The sequence below is a fragment of the Anomaloglossus baeobatrachus genome, chromosome 2 (assembly GCF_048569485.1).
Source record: "Anomaloglossus baeobatrachus isolate aAnoBae1 chromosome 2, aAnoBae1.hap1, whole genome shotgun sequence".
Classification (NCBI taxonomy): Eukaryota; Metazoa; Chordata; class Amphibia; order Anura; family Aromobatidae; genus Anomaloglossus; species Anomaloglossus baeobatrachus.
In genome coordinates, this window is record NC_134354.1 from 705,839,853 (window position 1) to 705,863,563 (window position 23,711).

At 51.4% G+C, this 23,711-nt stretch overlaps 1 protein-coding gene across 1 annotated transcript in view; it reads right to left on the reverse strand.

Moving 5' to 3' along the window:
- NEK3 (NIMA related kinase 3) overlaps positions 1 to 23,711 on the reverse strand; it is a 56,788-nt gene that overhangs the window by 24,352 nt on the left and 8,725 nt on the right. Inside the window, exons 4-8 of the mRNA XM_075337304.1 lie at positions 23,306 to 23,403; positions 21,312 to 21,395; positions 20,907 to 20,974; positions 4,971 to 5,057; positions 2,758 to 2,812 (exon numbers count right to left, since the gene is read on the reverse strand). Coding sequence (XP_075193419.1) covers positions 2,758 to 2,812; positions 4,971 to 5,057; positions 20,907 to 20,974; positions 21,312 to 21,395; positions 23,306 to 23,403 — 392 coding nt within the window. The remainder of the gene's footprint in view (positions 1 to 2,757; positions 2,813 to 4,970; positions 5,058 to 20,906; positions 20,975 to 21,311; positions 21,396 to 23,305; positions 23,404 to 23,711) is intronic.

Genomic DNA, 23,711 nt, shown 5'->3' on the forward strand with positions numbered 1-23,711 from the left:
GCAAAAGCGGGAGAGCCTGCCACCGACCGAGGACGCGGTCTTGGTGAGGCCGAAGTCATGAGGAAGCCGCCTTGTGACTTAGACCGTCATGCAGAAGAGTTCCTCTAGCCCTCCTCTGACCTGTTGGACGTGGAGGAACGGAACTTTGCTGAGGACCGAAATGACCGAAACCCTTGGACTGGGGCAAGGACGATACCTTTCCCTTGGACTGTCTAGTAACTTCATCCAATTGCTCGCCAAACAAACGGTCGCCAGAAAATGGCAAACCGGTTAAGAACTTCTTGGAAGCAGAGCCTGCCTTCCATTCACGTAGCCACATGGCCCTGCAGACTGCCACCGAATTGGTGGATGCTACCGCTGTACGGCTCGCAGAGTCCAGGAACGGCGTTCATGGCGTAGAACGAAAAAACCTACGCCTGAGAAGTGAAGAACACAACCTGCGGGGCAGAGTATGTGCAACCGCAATAATCTCAGCCAGAGAAGTTGAGATAGCTTGGAGTGCCCTCACGGCTGCGAAGGCTGGAGCAAAAGATGCGACTATGGCTTCATAGATGGATTTCATCATAAGCTTTATTTGCCTGTCAGTGGCATTCGTGAGAGATGGCATCTGCCACTAATACTACGGATCTAGCCGCCAGCCTAGAGACTGGAGAATCTACCCTGTGACACTGAGCCCAACCCTTAACAACGTCAGGGGGGAAAGGGTAACGCGTGTCAATAAGGCGCTTAGTAAGCGCTTGTCCGTAAAGTTCTGTGCTTCTGGACGGCCCCTCTGGAGTTAGAGTGATCGAAACACGCACTCCTGATGAAGTCGGGGAAGGTTCCCAGCGGGCCCGCTTAGCCTATCAGCGGCCGCGGTCCGTGACGGAGTTCTCACCGTGGGATCTGGGTGTTACCCCAGGAGCCCCTTGTTGTACCGACCCAGAGGGACCCGGGAGCGATGAACTCACAGCTCCCTGGCCCTGTGTTATCGGTCTGGACTGCAAGGCTTCCAGTATCTTAGCAGACCCTCTGTCCATAGACTGAGTCCTGGAATGTGAAAGCTACTCAGAGATTTGCTGATTCCGACATGCAAACTCTGTCCCTGTCATCTGTGCAGTGGAAATCGGCGGTACCACCTGGCCGAGGGTCCCACCAGTGCCGGAGGCTCCGGCTGAGTGAGTGCCCTCGGGGCCAAGCATTGTACACAATGAGGGTATGTGGAACCTGCCTGTAATATAGCCGCACAAGAGGTACAGGTTGTAAAATAAGCCAGTGCCTTGGCACCCTTACTCTTTAAGAGCAGACAACAGCATGTCGTCCGCAGAGTATTCAGTGAGGGTATACAGCCAAAAACAAATAATGCTGCCGAACAGTGAGATCATATACCATATAAATAAACATATATATATACACTGCGGCACCAAGGGGGGTCAGCACCTGAAAACTGGTGCCCCACAGTGCTCAGTGAGGGGGAAGGAGGATACCAACGTATGCTCCAGCCCTCCCTGCCGACGTCCAGTCGGCCGTCCCGTCGTTACCCCTGACTGGCAGGCCTGAGAACGGGAGTATATGGTACTAGGCCGCAAGAGCCGGGGACTAAATTTAAAAACGTGGCCGGCAAACATGGTGCGGTCGGCGCGGTAGTCCCAGTCTCACAAACCACTCAGCAACCGCTGCGGCATTTGTAACACAGATGCTGCATGCACCGTCCCTCAGGGGACACAGAGTACCTTATGATGCAGGGCTCTGTCCCTGATGATGTCCAGTCTCCTGTCCGTCAGAATCCCCCAGGGGCTGCGGATGGAGCCCGGTCCCAGTGCATGGCGACCGGTTGAGATTCCCCTCTCCCAGAGCAGTGGAGCAGATTCTGAGATCCTCCATCGGCAGAATTTTAACAATGGCTGCCGGCGTTCCGAGGGGAGGAGAGAGCCGTGGGCGTAACCGCAAAAGTGCGGGAACCTGGTGGCCCATAGAGATCAGTGAGGGGGGCGGAGGACAGCGAAGTGTGCTCCAGCCCTCACTGTCGGCAACATACCGACCGTCCCGCCTTTCTCCCTGACTGGCAGGCTCAGGGGCGGGAGTTAACACACTAGGCCGCAAAAGCCGGGGACTAAAGTATAAACCGCGGCCGACAAACAGGCACGGTCGGCGCGGTAGTCCCAGACAAAAAATCCACACCGCAGTCGCAGCTGCGTCTGAGGCCAAGGTGCTTCATGCGCCGTCCCAACGGGGACACAGAGTACCTGTAGATGCAGGGCCATGTCCCTGACGATACTCCGTCTCCTGTCCAGCAGATTCCCCCAGGGGCTGCGGAGGGAGCCCGGTCCCAGTGGCTGGATGACCGGTTAGGATCCCACTTCACCCAGAGCCCCTAAGGGATGGGGAAGGAAAACGACATGTGGCTCCTGCCTGTGTACCCGCAATGGGTACCTCAACCTTAACAACACCGCCGACCTGAGTGGAGTGAGAAGGGAGCATGTCGGGGGCCCTGTTAGGGGCCCTCTTTTCTTCCATCCGATATAATCAGCAGCTGCTGCTGACTAAAATGTGGAGCATTGTGTGCATGTGTGCCTCCTTCAACACAAAGCATAAAAACTGATGAGCCCGTGATGCACGGGAGGGTGTATAGCAGAGGGGAGGGGTTACACTTTTTAAAGTGTAATACTTTGTGTGGCCTCCGGAGGCAGAAGCTATACACCCAATTGTCTGGGTCTCCCAATGGAGCGACAAAGAAAATATGAGTTTATAAAGATATAAAAAAAAAAATTTACTTACAGGGTGTTTCAAGGTGCACATTTCATACAGCACACACCCCAAAGACCAGATATCACTGAAACAGAGAAGAAGAGGAGACAATGCTGTGGGGTATTATCAAAGGACTCCCCCCACCTGCGTGTTTGGGAGGAGCCATGCTGCCATGATAGCCCATCATCACTCCAATATAGTGTTGTGGTTGGTGGGGTCAATAGGATGGCAGAAAGCTCCGATCTGTGACTAACCGCTTAGATGCTGCGGCCGTTATTCACCCCATCAGCTAATGGGTTAACCTAATGCTAAAGCTCTGATTACAGGCCGGCTGACACTTGCAGTATATGACACTAGTTCAGCTCCTCAGTCTAGCTGGACATGTCACTAAGGCCGGGGCCACACGGGGACTAATGCGATTCTTGCATGACACTCGGCTCACGCTGGCAATTCAGCAGGAGTCGAGTGCCATGCGATTGTGGCGCCCTGGACAAGCCAGGTCGTCACAGAACAACACCAACACACCCCACACCCCGGTTAGGCACACCAAAGCCAAACACAAAACCCTTGTTGCCTTCCTCCAGGGGCTGATGTCCACACCAGGGGGTGGAGCCAGGCGGTTGGTCTCCGCCCACCGAGGAGTTCACAGTCCTGGAGGCGGGAAAACAGAGCAGATTAGTTTTGGAGTAGAAAGTGAGAGGAAGTGAAGTGGCAAGAGAGCAGTCTGAAGTTGGTCCGGGTGTGTGGCCCGGACGGTACAGCAAGGTTGGCGGACGGTGGTGACCGTCTGCAGGAGAGGCCGATTGGAGCAGACCGTAAGGACCGTGGTCGGGCGGTGGCCCGGCGGTACCGGACCGGCGAGCAAAGAGAAGCCAGCACCATCCGGCAGGGCTTATGGACCCCGACAAGGCTAGGAGTCGCCGTTGAATTTGTCAAATCCGTTAGCGAAGGGAACCTCCTGGGTTTCCCAGCAGTCAAGTCCCGATAGAAGGCAACAGTCCAACCGTTAGAGGGAAACACAGCCATTGCCTGCGGGCAAAAGGGGCTCCTTCAGCACATATCCAAGCTGGGGAGCGGGTTACCGGTGGAAACCCATTGGAGCCGTCTACACTACACAGGTGCAGGGAAAGGCAGTCACCATCAACCTACCGGGAGCAGAAACCACCGCAGCCGCCTGTGGGACCCGTCCATCCAGCCGTGTGTTTTACCAAGAACTGTGTCTTCATCATTGGCTGAGTGAGTACCACCGTGCCGTGCGGCACAGCGCTGCCCCCGCGACCCTGCACCTCGCCAGGCCCCGCAACCCGCCTGTCATCCCACCTACCCTCACCGGGCCCCGGGACAACCAACCCCCCTACCCACGGAGGGGAGAACCAACATCCAAGCTGCTCCCTGTCATCGCTCCCGGGATCCCCGTCCAGAGCAGCGGTGGTGTCACAAACTCACCACAACCGTGGGTGGCGTCACGGACAATATCCAATCCCCAAAACCAATTCCCCTTTTCACTCACGGGCGAGGAGCGCCGCTCGAGGCCCCGGGATCCGGCCCGCCGCTCGAGCCACCACCGAGCAGCGAGCAAGCAGGCCGCAGCAGAGCCGGACCCGAGCAGTGGGTGAGCGCTGCGCCCTCCTCCGCCCGCGACACGATTGTCACTGTGACGGAGGTCCGATCATGCGATCGGACCTCAGCTGTGGGGGCGGGCCGGCACTGAAGAGGGGCGGGAGGGATTTATCTCCCTCTCTTCCCCGTAGCCGGCTATTGCCATTCTTGCTCTTAACTCTCATTACACCGGTGTACCGCGAGTGTCGTGCGATCTTTCTCTCGCCCCATAGACTTGAATGGGTGCGAGAGAAACAAGGATCGCATTACAATCGCAGCATGTTGCGACTATTTTCTCGGTCCGATTGGGGCCGAGAAAATAATCGTTCATGGGTGCTGGCACATAGGCTAATATTGGTCCGAGTGGAATGCAATGTTTTATCACATTCCAGTCGGTCCAATTTTCATGCCGTGTGTCTTAGGCCTTAGGGTTAAAGATTACTAGTCTGATCTCCTGGCATGTTCTTTTTCACAAATGGCCTCATTTTTTTATAATTCTGCACTTTGTCATTCCTCTGTTATTCCTCCTGGAAATCGATGAATATATTAATAATTAGCTTTTACCCATTACATTTCTAGGAAGTCTTGTGTATATAATAATACTCTATGTATTGTTGACATTACCTGATCATGTCAGTACTTACCTTTTATTATTGTAGGGTAGGTTTTCCCAGATCTCAGGAGGAACATAATAAGGTGTCCCGACATATGTGCAGGCGTGGGCCATAGGACTAACAAAAGAAAACACTGATTAATATAATGCAATGTTACACTGAATAGCTGCTTGTCTTGTAAACAAGTCTTAAGGGGGTTGTGTAAGATTCTAGGCAGACGACTAGAAACAGCGCTACCCTTGACCAGAGGTTGTGTCTGGTACTGCACCTCAGCCCTATAAAATGAATACACACAAGAAGGAAAAATCCAGCTCACCGATCAGACCCGCTGCAGTATCTCAATGTACTACGCTCGGAATGCTGTGGCCACCAACAGGAAAATTGAAGAAAAATCCAGCGCGGGACAGATAAATTAAAAGTGCATCTTTTATTTAGGAAAATTATTAAAATCCAGCAGGTCAAATACCATCATGAGGAACCGTACAGAACAACGTGTTTCGACGTTCTGAAAACATGATAAAGACCTGAGCGTCGAAACGCCTTGTTCTGTACGGTTCCTCATGATGGTATTTGACCTGCTGGATTTTAATAATTTTCCTAAATAAAAGATGCACTTTTAATTTATCTGTCCAGTGCTGGATTTTTCTTCAATATAAAATAAATACACCAGCATTACCAAAGTCACCATGCTGGCTGCCTGCAGTCACTACCCGAGGGTCCATAAACGCTTATGGCACACAATATTATTATATACAAGAATGCACTAAACGCCAATGACCTCACCTATGAAAGGTGAAAGCATGTATGAGGAAGCTTTGCCTCCGCAGCATCGGTAGCACAGTGGGGCTGATGCTGGCCAGGATTAGAAACCAACATTGTAAGCCAAGCTTACTAAAGGGCGCTTTACACGCTACAATAAATCTTACGATGTGTCGGCGGGGTCACGTCGTAAGTGACGCACATCCGGCATCGTAAGTATGATTGTAGCGTGTAAAACCTCCGTGCAATTGCGATTGAACGAAAATCCATTCATAGCATTCACGTCGTTCATTTCTCAAAAATTGAACGTGCGGTTGTGCAATGTTCCCAAGGCAGCACACATCGCAGTGTGTGACACCCCGGGAACGATGAACAGATCTTACCTGCATCCCGCGGCTCCCGTCGGCAATGCGGAAGGAAGGAGGTGGGCGGGATGTTTACGTCCCGCTCATCTCCGCCCCTCCGCTTCTATTGGCCGGCTGCCGTGTGACGTCGATGTGACTCCGAACGTCCCTCCCACTCCAGGAAGAGGATGTTCGCCTCCCACAGCGAGGTCGTATGGAAGGTAAGTACGTGTGACAGCTTTTAATCGATTGTGCGGCACCGTCAAAAAATTGAACGTGTCGCACATACGATGGGGGCGGGTATGATCGCATACGATATCGTATGCTTAATTGAAAGGTGTAAAGCAGGCTTAAGAGCATGTAAGCACTGACCACATTCAGCCACAGCTTATAGATGGCAGAGGTGGTCGGTCCAATTGGCAATGAACAGTAACAATAACAAAGAAGAAGAATTATTGGGGGAATATAGAAGAATTTAATCAGCATATACATTATAAAAATACGTATTGTTACAATGTCTAAGTTATGTAATCCAATTATAATGATGGGAATATCCCTTTAAATATTCACCAAAATAGACAGGTCCTTAGGGATTACCAGGAGAGTTGGTGCAACTCAATTTACAGGACCCGATCCAGCATCCAGGTCTCTAATCTGGGAGCCCTTGGACTTGCCCCTTAAAGGGCTAGTCCCCTTCTCCAAGATCCTATCCCAATATGTAGTAGGTGTAATAATAATAATATTAGCAAGTAGCTCCAATTAGAAATGTAGTATAATTCTCCTGATTCCCTATGTCGCTTACCTCATGTTCAGGGCATTGCAGGACCTTAGGTATCCATGGTTATGACCACTAGCAACTAACTGTGACTATATGCATGGTCGTAATCATGGATCCCTAAGGTCCTACAATGCCCTGCACATGAGGTAAGCGACATAGTGAATCAGGAGAACTATATTACATTTCTAATTGGAGATATGTGCTAAAGAAGGGAATTTTGTTTACTTACCGTAAATTCCTTTTCTTCTAGCTCCTATTGGGAGACCCAGACAATTGGGTGTATAGCTTCTGCCTCCGGAGGCCACACAAAGTATTACACTTTAAAAAGTGTAACCCCTCCCCTCTGCCTATACACCCTCCCGTGCATCACGGGCCCATCAGTTTTGGTGCCAAAGCAGGAAGGAGGAAACTTATAAATTGGTCTAAGGTAAATTCAATCCGAAGGATGTTCGGAGAACTGAAACCATGAACCAAAAGAACAATTCAACATGAACAACATGTGTACACAAAAGAACAACAGCCCGAAGGGAACAGGGGCGGGTGCTGGGTCTCCCAATAGGAGCTAGAAGAAAAGGAATTTACGGTAAGTAAACAAAATTCCCTTCTTCTTTGTCGCTCCATTGGGAGACCCAGACAATTGGGACGTCCAAAAGCAGTCCCTGGGTGGGTAAAAGAATACCTCGATAAAAAGAGCCGAAAACGGCCCCCTCTTACAGGTGGGCAACCGCCGCATGAAGGACTCGCCTACCTAGGCTGGCATCTGCCGAAGCATAGGCATGCACCTGATAGTGTTTCGTGAAAGTGTGCAGACTAGACCACGTAGCTGCCTGACACACCTGCTGAGCCGTAGCCTGGTGCCGCAATGCCCAGGATGCACCTACGGCTCTGGTAGAATGGGCTTTCAGCCCTGAAGGAATCGGAAGCCCAGAAGAACGGTAGGCTTCAAGAATCGGTTCCTTGATCCACCGAGCCAAGGTTGACTTGGAAGCCTGCGACCCCTTACGCTGGCCAGCGACAAGGACAAAGAGCGCATCCGAACGGCTAAGGGGCGCCGTGCGAGAAATGTAGAGCCGGAGTGCTCTCACCAGATCTAACAAGTGCAAATCCTTTTCACATTGGTGAACTGGATGAGGGCAAAAAGAAGGTAAGGAGATATCCTGATTGAGATGAAAAGGAGATACCACCTTAGGGAGAAATTCCGGGACCGGACGCAGAACCACCTTATCCTGGTGAAACACCAGGAAGGGGGCTTTGCATGACAGCGCTGCTAGCTCAGATACTCTCCGAAGTGATGTGACTGCCACTAGGAAGGCCACCTTCTGCGAAAGGCGTGATAGAGAGACATCTCGCATCGGCTCGAAAGGTGGTTTCTGAAGAGCCGTTAGCACCCTGTTAAGATCCCAGGGTTCCAGCGGACGCTTGTAAGGTGGGACTATGTGGCAAACTCCCTGCAGGAACGTGCGGACCTGCGGAAGCCTGGCTAGATGCTTTTGAAAAAACACGGAAAGCGCCGATACTTGTCCCTTGAGAGAGCCGAGAGACAAACCCTTGTCCATTCCGGATTGAAGGAAAGAAAGAAAAGTGGGTAAGGCAAACGGCCAGGGGGTAAAACCCTGATCAGCGCACCAGGATAAGAAGATCCTCCAAGCCCTGTGATAGATCTTGGCGGAAGTTGGTTTCCTGGCCTGTCTCATGGTGGCAATGACATCTTGAGATAACCCTGAGGACGCTAGGAGCCAGGACTCAATGGCCACACAGTCAGGTTGAGGGCCGCAGAATTCAGATGGAAAAATGGCCCTTGAGACAGCAAGTCTGGACGGTCTGGGAGTGCCCACGGTTGACCCACCGTGAGGTGCCACAGATCCGGGTACCACGACCTCCTCGGCCTGTCTGGAGCGACGAGGATGGCGCGGCGGCAGTCGGACCTGATCTTGCGTAACACTCTGGGCAGCATTGCCAGAGGAGGGAATACATAAGGCAGTCGAAACTGCGACCAATCCTGAACTAATGCGTCCGCCGCCAGAGCTCTGTGATCTTGAGACCGTGCCATGAATGCCGGGACTTTGTTGTTGTGCCGAGACGCCATGAGGTCGACGTCCGGCGTTCCCCAGCGGCAACAGATCTCTTGAAACACGTCCGGGTGAAGAGACCATTCCCCTGCGTCCATGCCCTGGCGACTGAGAAAGTCTGCTTCCCAGTTTTCTACGCCCAGGATGTGAACTGCGGAGATGGTGGAGGCTGTGGCTTCCGCCCACAGCAGAATCCGCCGAACTTCTTGGAAGGCTTGACGACTGCGTGTGCCGCCCTGGTGGTTGATGTACGCGACCGCCGTGGCGTTGTCCGACTGTATTCGGATCTGCCTGCCCTCCAGCCACCGCTGGAACGCCTTTAGGGCTAGATACACTGCCCTTATCTCCAGAACATTGATCTGAAGGGAGGACTCTGTCGGAGTCCAGGTTCCCTGAGCCCTGTGGTGGAGGAAGACCGCTCCCCACCCTGACAGACTCGCGTCCGTCGTGACCACAGCCCAGGATGGGGGCAGGAAAGATTTTCCCTTCGACAAAGAAGTTGGAAGAAGCCACCACTGAAGAGAGGTTTTGGCTGCCAGTGAAAGAGAGACGTTCCTGTCTAGGGACGTCGACCTCCTGTCCCATTTGCGGAGAATGTCCCATTGAAGTGGACGCAGATGAAACTGCGCAAAGGGAACTGCCTCCATTGCTGCCACCATCTTCCCTAGGAAGTGCATGAGGCGCCTCAAGGGGTGTGACTGGGCCCGAAGGAGAGATTGCACCCCTGTCTGCAGTGAACGCTGTTTGTCCAGCGGAAGCTTCACTATCGCTGAGAGAGTATGAAACTCCATCCCGAGGTAAGTCAGTGATTGGGTCGGTGTCAATTTTGACTTTGGGAAATTGATGATCCACCCGAACCTCTGGAGAGTCTCCAGAGCAATGGTCAGGCTGTGTTGACATGCCACCCGGGAGGGTGCCTTGACTAGAAGATCGTCTAAGTAAGGGATCACTGAGTGGCCCTGAGAGTGTAGGACCGCCACCACTGCTGCCATGACCTTGGTGAAGACCCGTGGGGCTGTCGCCAGGCCGAAAGGCAGTGCCACGAACTGAAGGTGTTCGTCCCCGATGGCGAAACGCAGGAAGCGTTGATGCTCTGGTGCAATCGGCACATGGAGATAAGCATCCCTGATGTCGATTGATGCTAGGAAGTCTCCTTGGGACATCGAGGCGATGACAGAGCGGAGAGATTCCATCCGGAACCGTCTGGTTCTCACGTGTCTGTTGAGCAGTTTGAGGTCCAGAACGGGACGGAATGATCCGTCCTTTTTTGGCACCACGAACAAGTTGGAGTAAAAACCGCGACCACGTTCTTGAAGGGGAACGGGGATCACAACTCCTTCTGCCTTCAGAGTGTTCACCGCCTGAAAAAAGAGAATTTTGTTACTTACCGTAAATTCTTTTTCTTATAGTTCCATCATGGGAGACCCAGACCATGGGTGTATAGCTACTGCCTCCGGAGGACACACAAAGTTACTACACTCAAACGTGTACCTCCTCCCTCCTAGCATATACACCCCCTGCTAGCCAGTCCTAGCCAGTTTAGTGCAAAAGCTGAAGGAGGACATCCACCCACAAGAAGAGACAGAGTAAAATCCGGAAGAACCGGAACGTCTGTCTACAACAATAACAGCCGGTGAAGACACACGGAACAAGAAACCTGCCAACAGGCAATAGGGAGGGTGCTGGGTCTCCCATGACGGAACTATAAGAAAAAGAATTTACGGTAAGTAACAAAATTCTCTTTTTCTTCATCGTTCCTATGGGAGACCCAGACCATGGGACGTCCTAAAGCAGTCCATGGGTGGGAATAAACAGACAACTGAGAAGCAGGCAAACCCAACTTCACAAATGGGCGACAGACGCCTGAAAGATGCGTCTGCCCAAGCCCGCGTCTGCCAAAGCAAGAGCATGCCTTGGATAGAGCTTCGAAAAAGTATGCAGACTAATTCGAGCTGCAGTCTGACAGACCTACTGAACCGTAGCCTGGCGCCTGAAAGCCCAAAAGGCACCGACAGGTCTGATCAAATGTGCTCTGATCCCCGGCGGGGAAGGCACTTGAGTACACTGGCAGGCCTCGGAAATGGCCGACCTAAGCCAACGAACCAGGGTCGGCTTAGATGCCGAGAGACCGCTACGTTGACTAGCAGTCAGTACCAGAGAGAGGTGCACCGCCTAATAACGGCGGTGCGAGACACATAGATCCGGGGCGCCCGCACCAGATCCAGGATATGCAACGCTTCCTCAAAGCGATGAACAGGAGCCGGACAAAAGGAAGGCAGGAAAATTGCCCCGGATAAGGTGGAAGCAGTAACCACCTTAAGGAAAAAAGTCCGGAGTCGGACGGAGACCACCTTGTCTTGATGCAAAAGACCAAAAAGGGGGTGACTCAGAGAGAGTGCAGCCAGAACTCCCTGGTGGGAAATTCTAGCCACCAGAAAGACTACTTTCTGTGAAAGATGAAACAAGGAAACCTGCCTAAGAGGCGCAAAGGGGGGTTTCCGGGAACCGGGAGGACCGGATTAAGGTCCCAGGGCTCCATAGGCAGCCGGAAAGGCGGAATGATGTGAGATGCGCCCTTAAAGGAGCGCACCGGAGCCAGCTGGACGATACGCCGCTGGCACATACTGACAGAGCCAAGACCTGTCCCTTAATGAGGGATAGTCCGAGCTGTAGACCGGACTGTGGAAGGGACAGGAGGGTCGGCAAGGCTAAAAAGGTCCAAGGACACTTTGGGGCTCGAGTCATAGCGGAGATGACTTCAGGAAGGATACCAGAAGTCGCCAAGATCCAGGACTCAATAGCTACGCCGTCAATCTGAGAATCCAGAATTCTGACGGAAAAAACGGACCTTTTGAGAAAAGGTCTGGACGGTCCGGAAGATGCCATGGCAACCCAACGGACAGAAGGAGCAGGTCAGGGTACTAAGCCTGCCTGGGTCAGTCTGGAGTAAGAGAATGACCCGACGGCCCCCTTTACTGATCTTGCGCAGGACTCTGGGCAAGAGGTAGAGACGAAGCTGGGATCAAACATGAACCAGTGTGTCTACCGCAAAACCTGAGGATTGTGGACCACGGTTGGACAGCTGAAATAGTCTGCCTCGCAGTTTGGACATCTAGGATGTGGGCTGCGGATACGGTGGACTAGGAGTCCCTTGTCCACTGAAGAATGTTGAGGAGCTAAGATTGCCAGGCGGCTGAGTGTCCCGCCCTGGAAGTTGATGTAGGAAAACGCTGTCACGTTGTCCGACTGGACTCGAATGTGCCTAGCCGCCAACAGATGGTGAAGGCTTAGAGAGCTAGAAATACAGCTCTGATTTCCAGCCCATTGATGGAGATATACTGCTCCCAAGGCGGAAAGACCAGCACCCTGGTGAGGGTCACCCGGGACGGGGCCAGGAAGTCCCTGAGACAGAGTGGCCGAAACCACCACTGAAAACGAGCCCCTGGTCAGTGGCAAAGCCACCACCCCGTGGAAGGAGGGAGTTCGCGTGTGCAGCGGAAAACATCCAGTCTCAGAGGACGCAGGAGAAATTGGGCAAGGAATCACTTCCATTGACGCCACCGTCTGACCAGCACCTGTATTTGGTGTCTGATAGAACGACGTCGACCGCCAGCGGAGGGACTACTGATCGACTAAGAGCAGCTTTACAAGAGCCGACAGAGTCTCGAATTGCGTCCCTGAGAACCTCTGGTTCGAAGTCAGAGTGGACTTGAACAGAATGACAAGCCACCCGAATAGGTTAGAGTGGCGAGAGTAAGCGAAGTACTCTGCTAAGAGTCTGCACTGGATGAAGCCCCGAGAAGAAGGCCGTCCAGGGCAAACGATCACTGCCAATCCCTAGGGGTGCAGGACCCTAATCACAGCAGCCCCAATGAGAATACTCGAGGGGCCGTGGCTAACCCCAAGGGAAGAGCCACGAATTGGACCACTCCGATGGCAAAACGTAGTCAACGCTGGTGTGAAACTGCGATTGACCCCTGCAGAAAAGCATCTCTGATGCCGATGGCTGCTAGGGAATCTCCTTGGGTTCTTGATTGATCCGGTGAAAAAAACACACGGAACAAGACCGAGACTCCATGTGAACACGTCACACCTGACCATGCTTGAAAGCTAAAGATCCAGGTTGGAAGGCACCGCCCTCTTCGGGTACTAGAAATAGATTTAAACAAAAATCTCAGAACCGTTCCCAGTCGGGAACCGGTACAATTCCTCCATTGGCCTGAAAGAAATGCCACGGCCTGTGAGAAGGCGGCGGCCTTGGAGCCGGGAGGGGGTGACAGAAAAAAAAAAAACTGTTTGGCGGGTGGACAGAATTCCATCCTGTAGCCATGGGAGATATATCCCGCCCCCACTGAACGGAGACGTGTTAGAACCATACGTCGCCAAGTGGAGGGAGCCTGCCACCGACCAGGAGGAGGTTGGCGTGGCTAGATAGCTCGGAGGAAGCTGACTAAGTGGCAGCATCTCCTGCGGTCTTCTGAAGACGCAGCTTCAAGCCAATTGGTTCTATGAACCTAGGCCGAGCTAGAGGACGATCAGATGGAGGAACGGAAACCACCGAAACCTCAACTGATTCCTGCCCTGGACAGGATCCCTGGTTTAGGTTTGTGGCAAGGAAGAACTCTCCTCGCCAAGAGCTTCCTAAATTTCATCCAGTTGGTTCCGAAGAGACTGGTCCCACCAAAGGGGAGCCCAGCAAGGAACCTCTATAGAGGCATCTGCCTTCCATTTCCGAAGCCACAGGAGCCTGCGGATAGTGAGGAAGTAGCCAAGACCACCGCCGTGCGGTGTCCAGCATGGCAGACCTGGCAGAGGATGAGAAGACTGAAGTTTGGAAGTTCAGGCAACCGTCTTGGGCATAGCGTCCCTGTGAGGGAAAGCATCTCCTCAGAGGAGCCATCAGCCACTGACGTAACGGTCCGGGCTGAGCCACCTGAGGTGAATGAGCCCACCTTTTGACCACCATTGGTGGACAGGGGAAACACAGTCCTCAGAATCACGCTTCATGGGAAGCGACTGTCAGAGCGGACCCTGGGCTGGTCACAGGGCCTGAAAACTGGAGTGGTTAAGGAACACACATAGTGTTCCCCTAGATAAGGTAACTCCGGCGGATTGAGGTCCAGTACAATAATTAATGTACCGTGGGATCCTTATAGAGGTGCCGTCAGCCACTGATACAACTATCCGGGCTGAAAGTCTAGACACCGGAGTGGCCACCCCTGGCGAATGAGTACACTCCTTGACCACCTCTGATGGGAGGGGGAGACAGGCAGCAGAACCCCGCTGTGGGATCTGCAGGACAGGCTGTGGGCTCGGACGCAGCGGGCTGAAAACTGGAGTGGTTAAGGAACACGCTCCTCGTCCTGTTAAAGGTATACTGATGCCTTTCTGCCAGCGGGGAATACTCCCCTGATATAGGCGGATGGAGGTCCAGTACAAGTATAATGGACGCAATCCAATCATTCGCATCCGCGTCACCTACGGACGGATCAAAGTACCTAAAGTAGCGTCCGAGCCCCTGGTAGAGACATCCTCCTCGCCCAGTGAGTCAGCTCGTAATCGGAGCTGCGGGACGGGGAGTACAGGGGACCCTACGTCTCCCTGTGAGGAGGACGGGGTCTGTGAGCTTTGCTGAGCGAGCAGAAAACGCCCTGAGAAGGGGGCTGCATGCTCAGCAGATGCCGGGACAGCCGACCCCTGGAAAAAAGATTCCCCCAGGGGTCAGCCACCGAAACCGGAGGAGCTGGAGGGACCATAAATGAGCCTCCAAGCTGAGGGGCCACAGTGGTTATGAGCTCGGTAGAGCCGTACGAGACTACCAAGCCTGCAGCCTCGCTCCGTGAGACATGCTGCAGAGGTGGGGGGCTCTGTCTAGAATGTTTAGAATACCCAAGACAGGGGTTCAGCCCGGGGAGACTCCAGGCTGAGGTACCACCACATAAGAACCATTACAGTGTGGGTCTGTGCTAGTTCAGACAATATGCCTACATGCAGAACATGTAGTGTACAGCCTTGGAGCTTTGCTCCTAGTGTGAGACATGCTGCTGAGGAGGAGGTTCTATAATAAAGAATTAACTCCTTCAGAATGCCATGCTAGTGTATAAAAGTGCACAACCAGAGGTTGTGACTTATCAGGCCGCTATTATGAGTGCCCCCCGGGTTCCAAGCCTGGACCCCCAGCCAGATATCCACTCCCTCTGCACTGCAGAGCAGCCAGCGCCGACCAGCGTACTAAGAACGCTGAGAAAATGGCGCCCGAGTGAGGGGGGGCGGGGGTTAACCCAGGAGCGGGAATCGGAGGGCTAAGGAGATGTACAGGGGAGGGAATCATCTCCTCAAAAAGGAGTGTCCTCCCCTGTGCAGAGCGGCCGGTGGGCGGCGCTGCAGTGTCCCCCTGCATGACTGACATGCAGGGGAACGAAACGAAACTAGGCCGCGGCTGAAGCTGGGGCCTAGAGTTATACATGCGGCCGAAAATCAGGCATCATCGGCGCGGTACACAGTAAAAACCGTGGAACCGGCCGGAACACAGTGAAAAGCAGCATTATCAAAGTAAATCACTGTCCCCCCAATAAAGTGCCCCACATTGCAGAAGGACCCTCTGAATAACGTCTCTATACTTAGCTTTGAGACGCAGGGCCCAGTCCCTGGGTGGGGTGGGGGTCCAGTGCTCCGTCCAGCAGGGTCCTGCCAAAGGGCTGCGGATGGAGGCCGGTCTCCTGCAAGGCAGTGAGAACCGTGTGGGCTCTAACTTCAAGCCAGAGCCCCTAAGGGATGGTGAAGGAGCGCGGCATGAAGGGCTCTTGCCCTGAATCAACCTTAACAGCACCGCCGCCAGGGGGGTGTGAAGGGACATGCCGGGGGTCCAGTGGACCCGCTTTTCTTCCAAATCTTTAGAAAAAATGAAAAATCAAAAAAGGATGCATGTGTGTGTGTGATCCTCCTGACACAAAGCATGAAACTGGCTAGGACTGGCTAGCAGGGGGTGTATATGCTAGGAGGGAGGAGCTACACGTTTGAGTGTAGTAACTTTGTGTGTCCTCCGGAGGCAGTAGCTATACACCCATGGTCTGGGTCTCCCATAGGAACGATGAAGAAAAGTGCATCGGCTCGCTCGGGGGGCGGAGATGTTCTGAAGAAACGAGTCGGAGGACGAGAACTGAGCTCTATCCTGTAACCGTGAGACAGAATGTCTCTCACCCATCGGTCTTGGACATGTGGCCACCAGGCGTCGCAAAAGCGGGAGAGCCTGCCACCGACCGAGGATGCGGTTTGGGGAGGCCGAAAGTCATGAGGAGGCCGCCTTGGAGGCGGTTCCTCCGGCGGTCTTTGTGGGACGTGACTTAGACCGCCATGCAGAAGAGTTCCTCTGGCCCTTCTCTGACCTGTTGGACGTGGAGGAATGGGACCTGGCTGAGGGCCGAAAGGACCGAAACCTCGGTTGTATTTTTCGTTGCTGAGGTCTGTTTGGTTTGGACTGGGGTAAGGACGAGTCCTTTCCCTTGGATTGTTTAATAATTTCGTCCAATTGCTCGCCAAACAAACGGTCGCCAGAAAATGGCAAACCGGTTAAGAACTTCTTGGAAGCAGAGTCTGCCTTCCATTCGCGTAGCCACATGGCCCTGCGGACTGCCACCGAATTGGCGGATGCTACCGCTGTACGGCTCGCAGAGTCCAGGACGGCGTTCATGGCGTAGGACGAAAAGGCCGACGCCTGAGAAGTCAAAGACACAACTTGCGGAGCAGAGGTACGTGTGACCGCATTAATCTCAGACAGACAAGCTGAGATAGCTTGGAGTGCCCACACGGCTGCAAAGGCCGGAGCAAAAGACGCGCCTATGGCTTCATAGATGGATTTCATCAGGAGCTCTATTTGCCTGTCAGTGGCATCCTTGAGCGATGAACCATCTGCCACTGATACTACGGATCTAGCCGCCAGTCTAGAGACTGGAGGATCCACCTTGGGACACTGAGCCCAACCCTTAACTACGTCAGGGGGGAAGGGGTAACGTGTGTCATTAAGGCGCTTAGTAAAGCGCTTGTCCGGAAATGCTCTGTGCTTCTGGACAGCATCTCTGAAGTTAGAGTGATCAAAAAACGCACTCCGTGTACGTTTGGGAAACCTAAACTGGTGCTTCTCCTGCTGCGAAGTCGACTCCTCTATAGGTGGAGTTGGGGGAGAAAGATCTAGCACCTGGTTGATGGACGCTATAAGGTCATTTACTATGGCGTCCCCTTCAGGTGTATCTAGATTGAGAGCAACGTCAGGATCAGAGCCCTGAGCTGCGACCTCCGCTTCATCCTCCAGAGAGTCCTCATGCTGAGACCCCGAACTGCGTGATGAAGTCGGGGAAGGTTCCCAGCGAGCCCGCTTAGCCGGTCTGGGACTGCGGTCCGTGTCGGAGTCCTCACCGTGGGACCTAGGTGTCACCCCAGGAGCACTTTGCTGCGCCGACCGAGAGGGGCCTGGGGGCGATGAACTCACAGTGCCCTGGGCCTGTGTTACCGATCTGGACTGCAAGGCTTCTAGTATCTTAGCAGACCATTTGTCCATAGACTGAGCCATGGACTGTGAAAGCGACTCAAAGAGTTTCTCAGCCCAAACTGCAAACTCTGTCCCTGCCACCTGGACAGTGGAAGCCGGCGGTTCTACCTGAGCCGAGGGTCCCACCAGTGCCCGAGGCTCCGGCTGAGTAAGTGCCACAGGGGCCGAGCATTGCACACAGTGAGGGTAGGTGGAACCTGCAGGTAACATAGCCGCACAAGAGGTACAGGTTGCAAAATAAGCCTGTGCCTTGGCACCCTTGCTCTTTGCGGACGACATGCTGTTGTCTCCTCTGAGAGTGATCAGTGAGGGTATATAGCCAAAAGCAAAATAATGCGGCCGAACAGAGAAAATGTATACAATATATATATATATATATATACACTTCGGCACCTCAGGGGGGCCAGCACCTGGTAACCGGTGTGGCTTACCGACCGCCCAAAGCGGTTGTGTGTCCACCAGATTCCCCGCCTGGGCCTCCCAGAGCTGTGGAGCTCGTTCTGAAATCCTCCACCTGCAGAAGTGATTGTAACAATGGCTGCCAGAGTTCTCAGGGGAGGAGGGAGCCGTGGGCGGTGACTAATAAAGTGCGGGAATCTGGTGCCCCACAGTGCTCAGTGAGGGGGGAGGAGAACACCTAAGTATGCTCCAGCCCTCACTGCCGACGTCCAGTCGACCGTCCCGCCCTTACCCCTGACTGGCAGGCCCGGGGGCGGGAGTTATGGTACTAGGCCGTAGAAGCCGGGGACTAAATTTAATAACGTGGCCGACGAACAGACGCGGTCGGCGCGGTAGTCCCGGTCGTCACAGAAAAACAGCAGCCGCTGCAGCGTCTGTAACACAGGCGCTCCATGCGCCGTCCCCAAGGGGACACAGAGTACCTTTTAGATGCAGGGCCTGTCCCTGATGATACCCAGTCTCCTGTCCGTCAGATTCCCCCAGGGGCTGCGGAGGGAGCCCGGTCCTAGTGAAAGGTGACCGGTTAGGATCCCACTTCTCCCAGAGCCTCTAAGGGATGGGGAAGGAAAACGGCATGTGGCTCCAGCCTTTGTACCCGCAATGGGTACCTCAACCTTGACAGCACCGCCGACTTAGTGGGGTGAGAAGGGAGCATGCTGGGGGCCCCGTGGGGGCCCTCTTTTCTTCCATCCGATACAATCAGCAGCTGCTGCTGACTAAAATGTGGAGCTTGCGTGAATGTGTGCCTCCTTCAACACAAAGCATAAAACTGATGGGCCCGTGATGCACGGGAGGGTGTATAGGCAGAGGGGAGGGGTTACACTTTTTAAAGTGTAATACTTTGTGTGGCCTCCGGAGGCAGAAGCTATACACCCAATTGTCTGGGTCTCCCAATGGAGCGACAAAGAAATTATTATTATTATTACATGTAGTACATATTAGGATAGAAACTTATAGATTGGAATACTCCTTTAACTCCTGCCATCTTCAGATCTTCTTTTGATTAGCCAGTCTGGTGCAAAGTCAAACCAAGTACACTCTGTGATGATGATGATGGCTGGCCAATCAAAAGAAGAGCCGAAGACGTCAGGAGCTAAAGAGTAATTCTCTGGGCTCCCATCCAGTGGCTACAGATTACGGACGGTGGAATAATATGAACCCAATTCTGTGAATCAATTAGTACTCTGTGTAGGAGTCCATACATTTTACACATATATATATATATATATATATATATATATATATATATATATATATATATATATAAAAATAGTACAGACCAAACGTTTGGACACACCTTCTCATTCAAAGAGTTTTCTTTATTTTCAGGACTCTGAAAATTGTAGAATCACATTGAAGGCATCAATACTATGAATTAACACGTGTGGAATGAAATACTTAACAAAAAAGTGTGAAACAACTGAAAATATGTCTTATATTTTAGGTTCTTCAAAGTAGCCGCCTTTTGCATTGATTACTGCTTTGCACACTCTTGGCATTCTCTTGATGAGCTTCAAGAGATAGTCACCGGAAATGGTCTTCCAACAGTCTTGAAGGAGTTCCCAGAGATGCTTAACACTTGTTGGCCCTTTTGCCTTCACTCTGCGGTCCAGCTCACCCCAAACCATCTTGATTGGGTTCAGGTGTGGTGACTGTGGAGACCAGGTCATCTGGGGTAGCACCTATCACTCTCCTTCTTAGTCAAATAGCCCTTACACAGCCTGGAGGTGTGTTTGGGGTCATTGACCTGTTGAAAAATAAATGATGGTCCAACTAAACGCAAACCGGATGGAATACCACGCCGCTGCAAGATGCTGTGGTAGCCATGCTGGTTCAGTATGCCTTCAATTTTGAATAAATCCCCAACAGTGTCACCAGCAAAGCACCCCCACACCATCACATCTCCTCCTCCATGCTTCACGGTGGGAACCAGGTATGTAGAGTCCATTTGTTCACCTTTTCTGCGTCGCACAAAGACACGGTGGTTGGATCCAAAGATCTCAAATTTGGACTCATCAGACCAAAGCACAGATTTCCCCTGGTCTAATGTCCATTCCTTGTGTTCTTTATCCCAAACAAGTCTCTTCTGCTTGTTGCCTGTCCTTAGCAGTGGTTTCCTAGCAGCTATTTTACCATGAAGGCCTGCTGCACAAAGTCTCCTCTTAACAGTTGTTCTAGAGATGTGTCTGCTGCTAGAACTCTGTGTGGCATTGACCTGGTCTCTAATCTGAGCTGCTGTTAACCTGCGATTTCTGAGGCTGGTGACTCGGATAAACTTATCCTCCACAGCAGAGGTGACTTGGCCTTCCTCTCCTGGGGCGGTCCTTGTGAGCCAGTTTCTGTGTAGCATTTGATGGTTTTTGCCACTGCACGGGACACTTTCAAAGTTTTCCCAATTTTTCGGACTGACTGACCTTCATTTCTTAAAGTAATGATGGCCACTCGTTTTTCTTTACTTAGCTGCTTTTTTCTTGCCATAATACAATTTCTAACAGTATATTCAGTAGGACTATCAGCTGTGTATCCACCAGACTACTGCACAACACAACTGATGGTCCCAACCTCATTTATAAGGCAAGAAATCCCACTTATTAAACCTGACACGGCACACCTGTGAAGTGAAAACCATTTCCGGTGACTACCTCTTGAAGCTCATCAAGAGAATGGCAAGAGTGTGCAAAGCAATAATCAAAGCAAAAGATGGCTACTTTGAAGAACCTAGAATATAAGCCATATTTTTAGTTGTTTCACACTTTTTTAAGTATTTCATTCCACATGTTTTAATTCATAGTTTTGATGCCTTCAATGTGAATCTACAATTTTCAGAGTCATGAAAATAAAGAAAACTCTACCAACCATATACCAGAAGATTGGAGATTCATATATATTCCTAATCACAAGCTGAAAATTCATGTGGTCACGGACATAATAACATAATACAGTCAGAGCAGTAATGGTTAGAAAACTAGAGGATAATTACATGAGAGCATGTGAAGAATGTGACATAATTACCTGGAGAGAACCCGCGCTGATCCAAAGTCCCCCAACTTTATGGATCTTCTTTGAGTAAGGAAAATATTCTGCATTGAAGAAATGGATATAATGTAGCTTTACTCCCAGAAAATGTCTAAATTGAACTATAAAATGAATCTGCTCCCATATATCCCAGGGGAGTAGGACTAAGCTGCAATACCAGATACAACCTATGCACAAGAGGGGCGCTGGTTTTGAGCGTTTTATTAAATGATTATGTGATTTTCTAATTCTGGCAATGTCTATGAAAGGTTTCTGAACATCTGGATGCTCTACTGACATTAGTATCTGTGAGAGCCTGGGGCCCTCTGCAAAGTTTGGCCTGAATTTTGTACATGTACAGATTGCCGTGCTTCATGGGACACCGGATGGTGACAATCTCACCTGTGACTTGATGTCCCTGTGCAGCACTCGCTTCTCATGAACGTGTTGTACGGCCAGACACATCTGCACAAACCAGCGGAGGACCTGGCAGAAGAACATAATGAATGATGAGACGGTCCAGAAAGTATTCATGTTATGTACAGGCAGACCTAGGCCATACCGCCATATACTGTATATAGCAGTCTACTGTATATCTTCCGCTATTGGCCATCACTAGTCCATGGTGCGCCCTCTTCTTACTTATGGGGCAGTTTTAAGTTCTTTATTGTAGAAGGCACACAGGAGAGGATGTAATGGTGGCAACAAAAGATGGGGCTTTACTATAAACATACGAATGAGGCTTGTCCAACTTACAAAAAAGATCTTAAAGTGAACCTGTCAGGTGCAATATGCAGCCAGGACCGCAAGCAGTTCTGGGTGTATACTGCTAATCTCTGCCTAACCATCCCTGTATACACTAGCATAGATAAAGGGATCCTTAGAAAAAGTATTTCTAAAGATCTTATACCGTATGCTAATGAGCGAGGGGACTAGTCCCCTGGGTGTTATTCGCCCCTCATTAGCATGTTAGTACACCTCTGTGGGCGTGCTAAAATGATAATGAATGTGCAGCGTCACAGGATGATCTCACTCACCTCTCTGCCGCCCGATGCTGGATTTCGGCTCAATGCGCATGACCCCGGACTTCCGGTCATGCTCACTACTACGGTTTGAAGCCAGGACGCGTACACCCGACATCATAGCGCGCATGACTGAAACTCGGGGGTTATGCGCACTAAGCCGAAATCCAGCATCGAGCGGTGATGGCAGCAGAGAGGTGAGTGAGATCATCCTGTGACGCTGCGTATTCATTAGCATGTTAGCATACCCACAGGGGCCCACTAGGATTACTATCATGCTAATGTGGGGCACATGGTCGGGGAACTAACGCCCAGGGGACTAGTGCCTTAGCACAAGATAAAAGATATTTAGAAATATTTTTTCTAAATATCTCTTTATCTATGCTAGTGTATACAGGAACGGTTTGACAGGGACTAGCAATATGTACCCAGAACTGCTCGTGGTTCTGGCTGCATAGGGGACATAGGGGCTGCATCTGGCTGCACAGGTTCCCCCTAAAAATAGGGGACAAGTGGAGAAAAGGAGAATCAGACATCAACAGAGGGAAAAAGTCCTCTACACCAAGAGCTGGAGATGGTAGGGACAATAGCTGCATGTCCGCGAGCGTGAAACATGGTCCCACTGCCATCTGTGTGATCAGTGTACAGTCCCTGTGTCCATTTTTACTATCAGTGTTTTTCACGGATGAATGAATAAATAAATGACAAAGCTTCTATCGTAATTTGCAATATTAAATATTTACAGCAAGAAATAAGACTAGAAGAGAGACAAGAGCAATAGGGTCTTACCAGGGTGGTAACAGAGTACAATGGCATAGGGTGCCCACCTGTATATCCACAACCATGGGACAATGTATGAGTTGGCTGCTGCGGGCCCAAATTGGAAAAAATCCGTTTAACAAGAAGGAAAGGGTTAAATCTGCGCTGCCAGAGGAGGAAACCAGGATGGAGGAAAACAATATTTTATTCAGTCTACGCGTTTCAAAGCACGAAGCTTCTTCTTCAGGACAAAAAAACTACATATCCAGTATAGCATTGTGCCCTGAAGAAGAAGAAGGAGGAGGGGCAACACCCCAAAACATGGGCCTGCTCTAGCAATATACCATTACTGAGAGAGGAATATATTTTTAACACTGTGAGAAACAATGGCCAATGGATCCAAGTTCATTCCTTAGATTAGGTGTCAGTGCAAGTGGAACTGCCAAAATGTGTCAAATTTCAGAAATGGATGTCACCAATTCCAATATTTGCAAGTGACTTACCTACCATAAAGGCAAGACATGCCGCTGCTAGAGGGGTGGTGGTGGGAGGGAGTACGGTACTCCTATTCTGATAGTCATAAGAAGTTATTCTGAATCTATCACCAATACTCACTGTGTGTTCTGGAAACAGCTTCCCTTTCTGAAGTTTAATGGTCTCCAGCAGGTCACCCCGGTCACAATACTCCATCACGATGTACAGGTGGTCATCCGCTGTTATTACCCAGCCATAGGAGAAAAACAAAAATGTCTGTGTGGCTGTAGGACAACTAGCTGCAGCAGAAGGCTATCTGTTGTGCTCTGTTGGCAATAGGGAAGAGGTTGCTCATCTCTGCCCATTTGTCTATGTGGGCTGGGGTTCAGCTAAAGATATAACAGATTAGCCAAAGATTAAAGGTGTTCCGGGAAAACTTCCGTCCCTCTGCTGCAGTTTGAAAAAAAAACTAATGTGCTTTACTCACCCTCCCCGGGTCCAACGCACATTCTCTGCTGCTGCTGCTCCAGGTGACTGTCATTGTCTG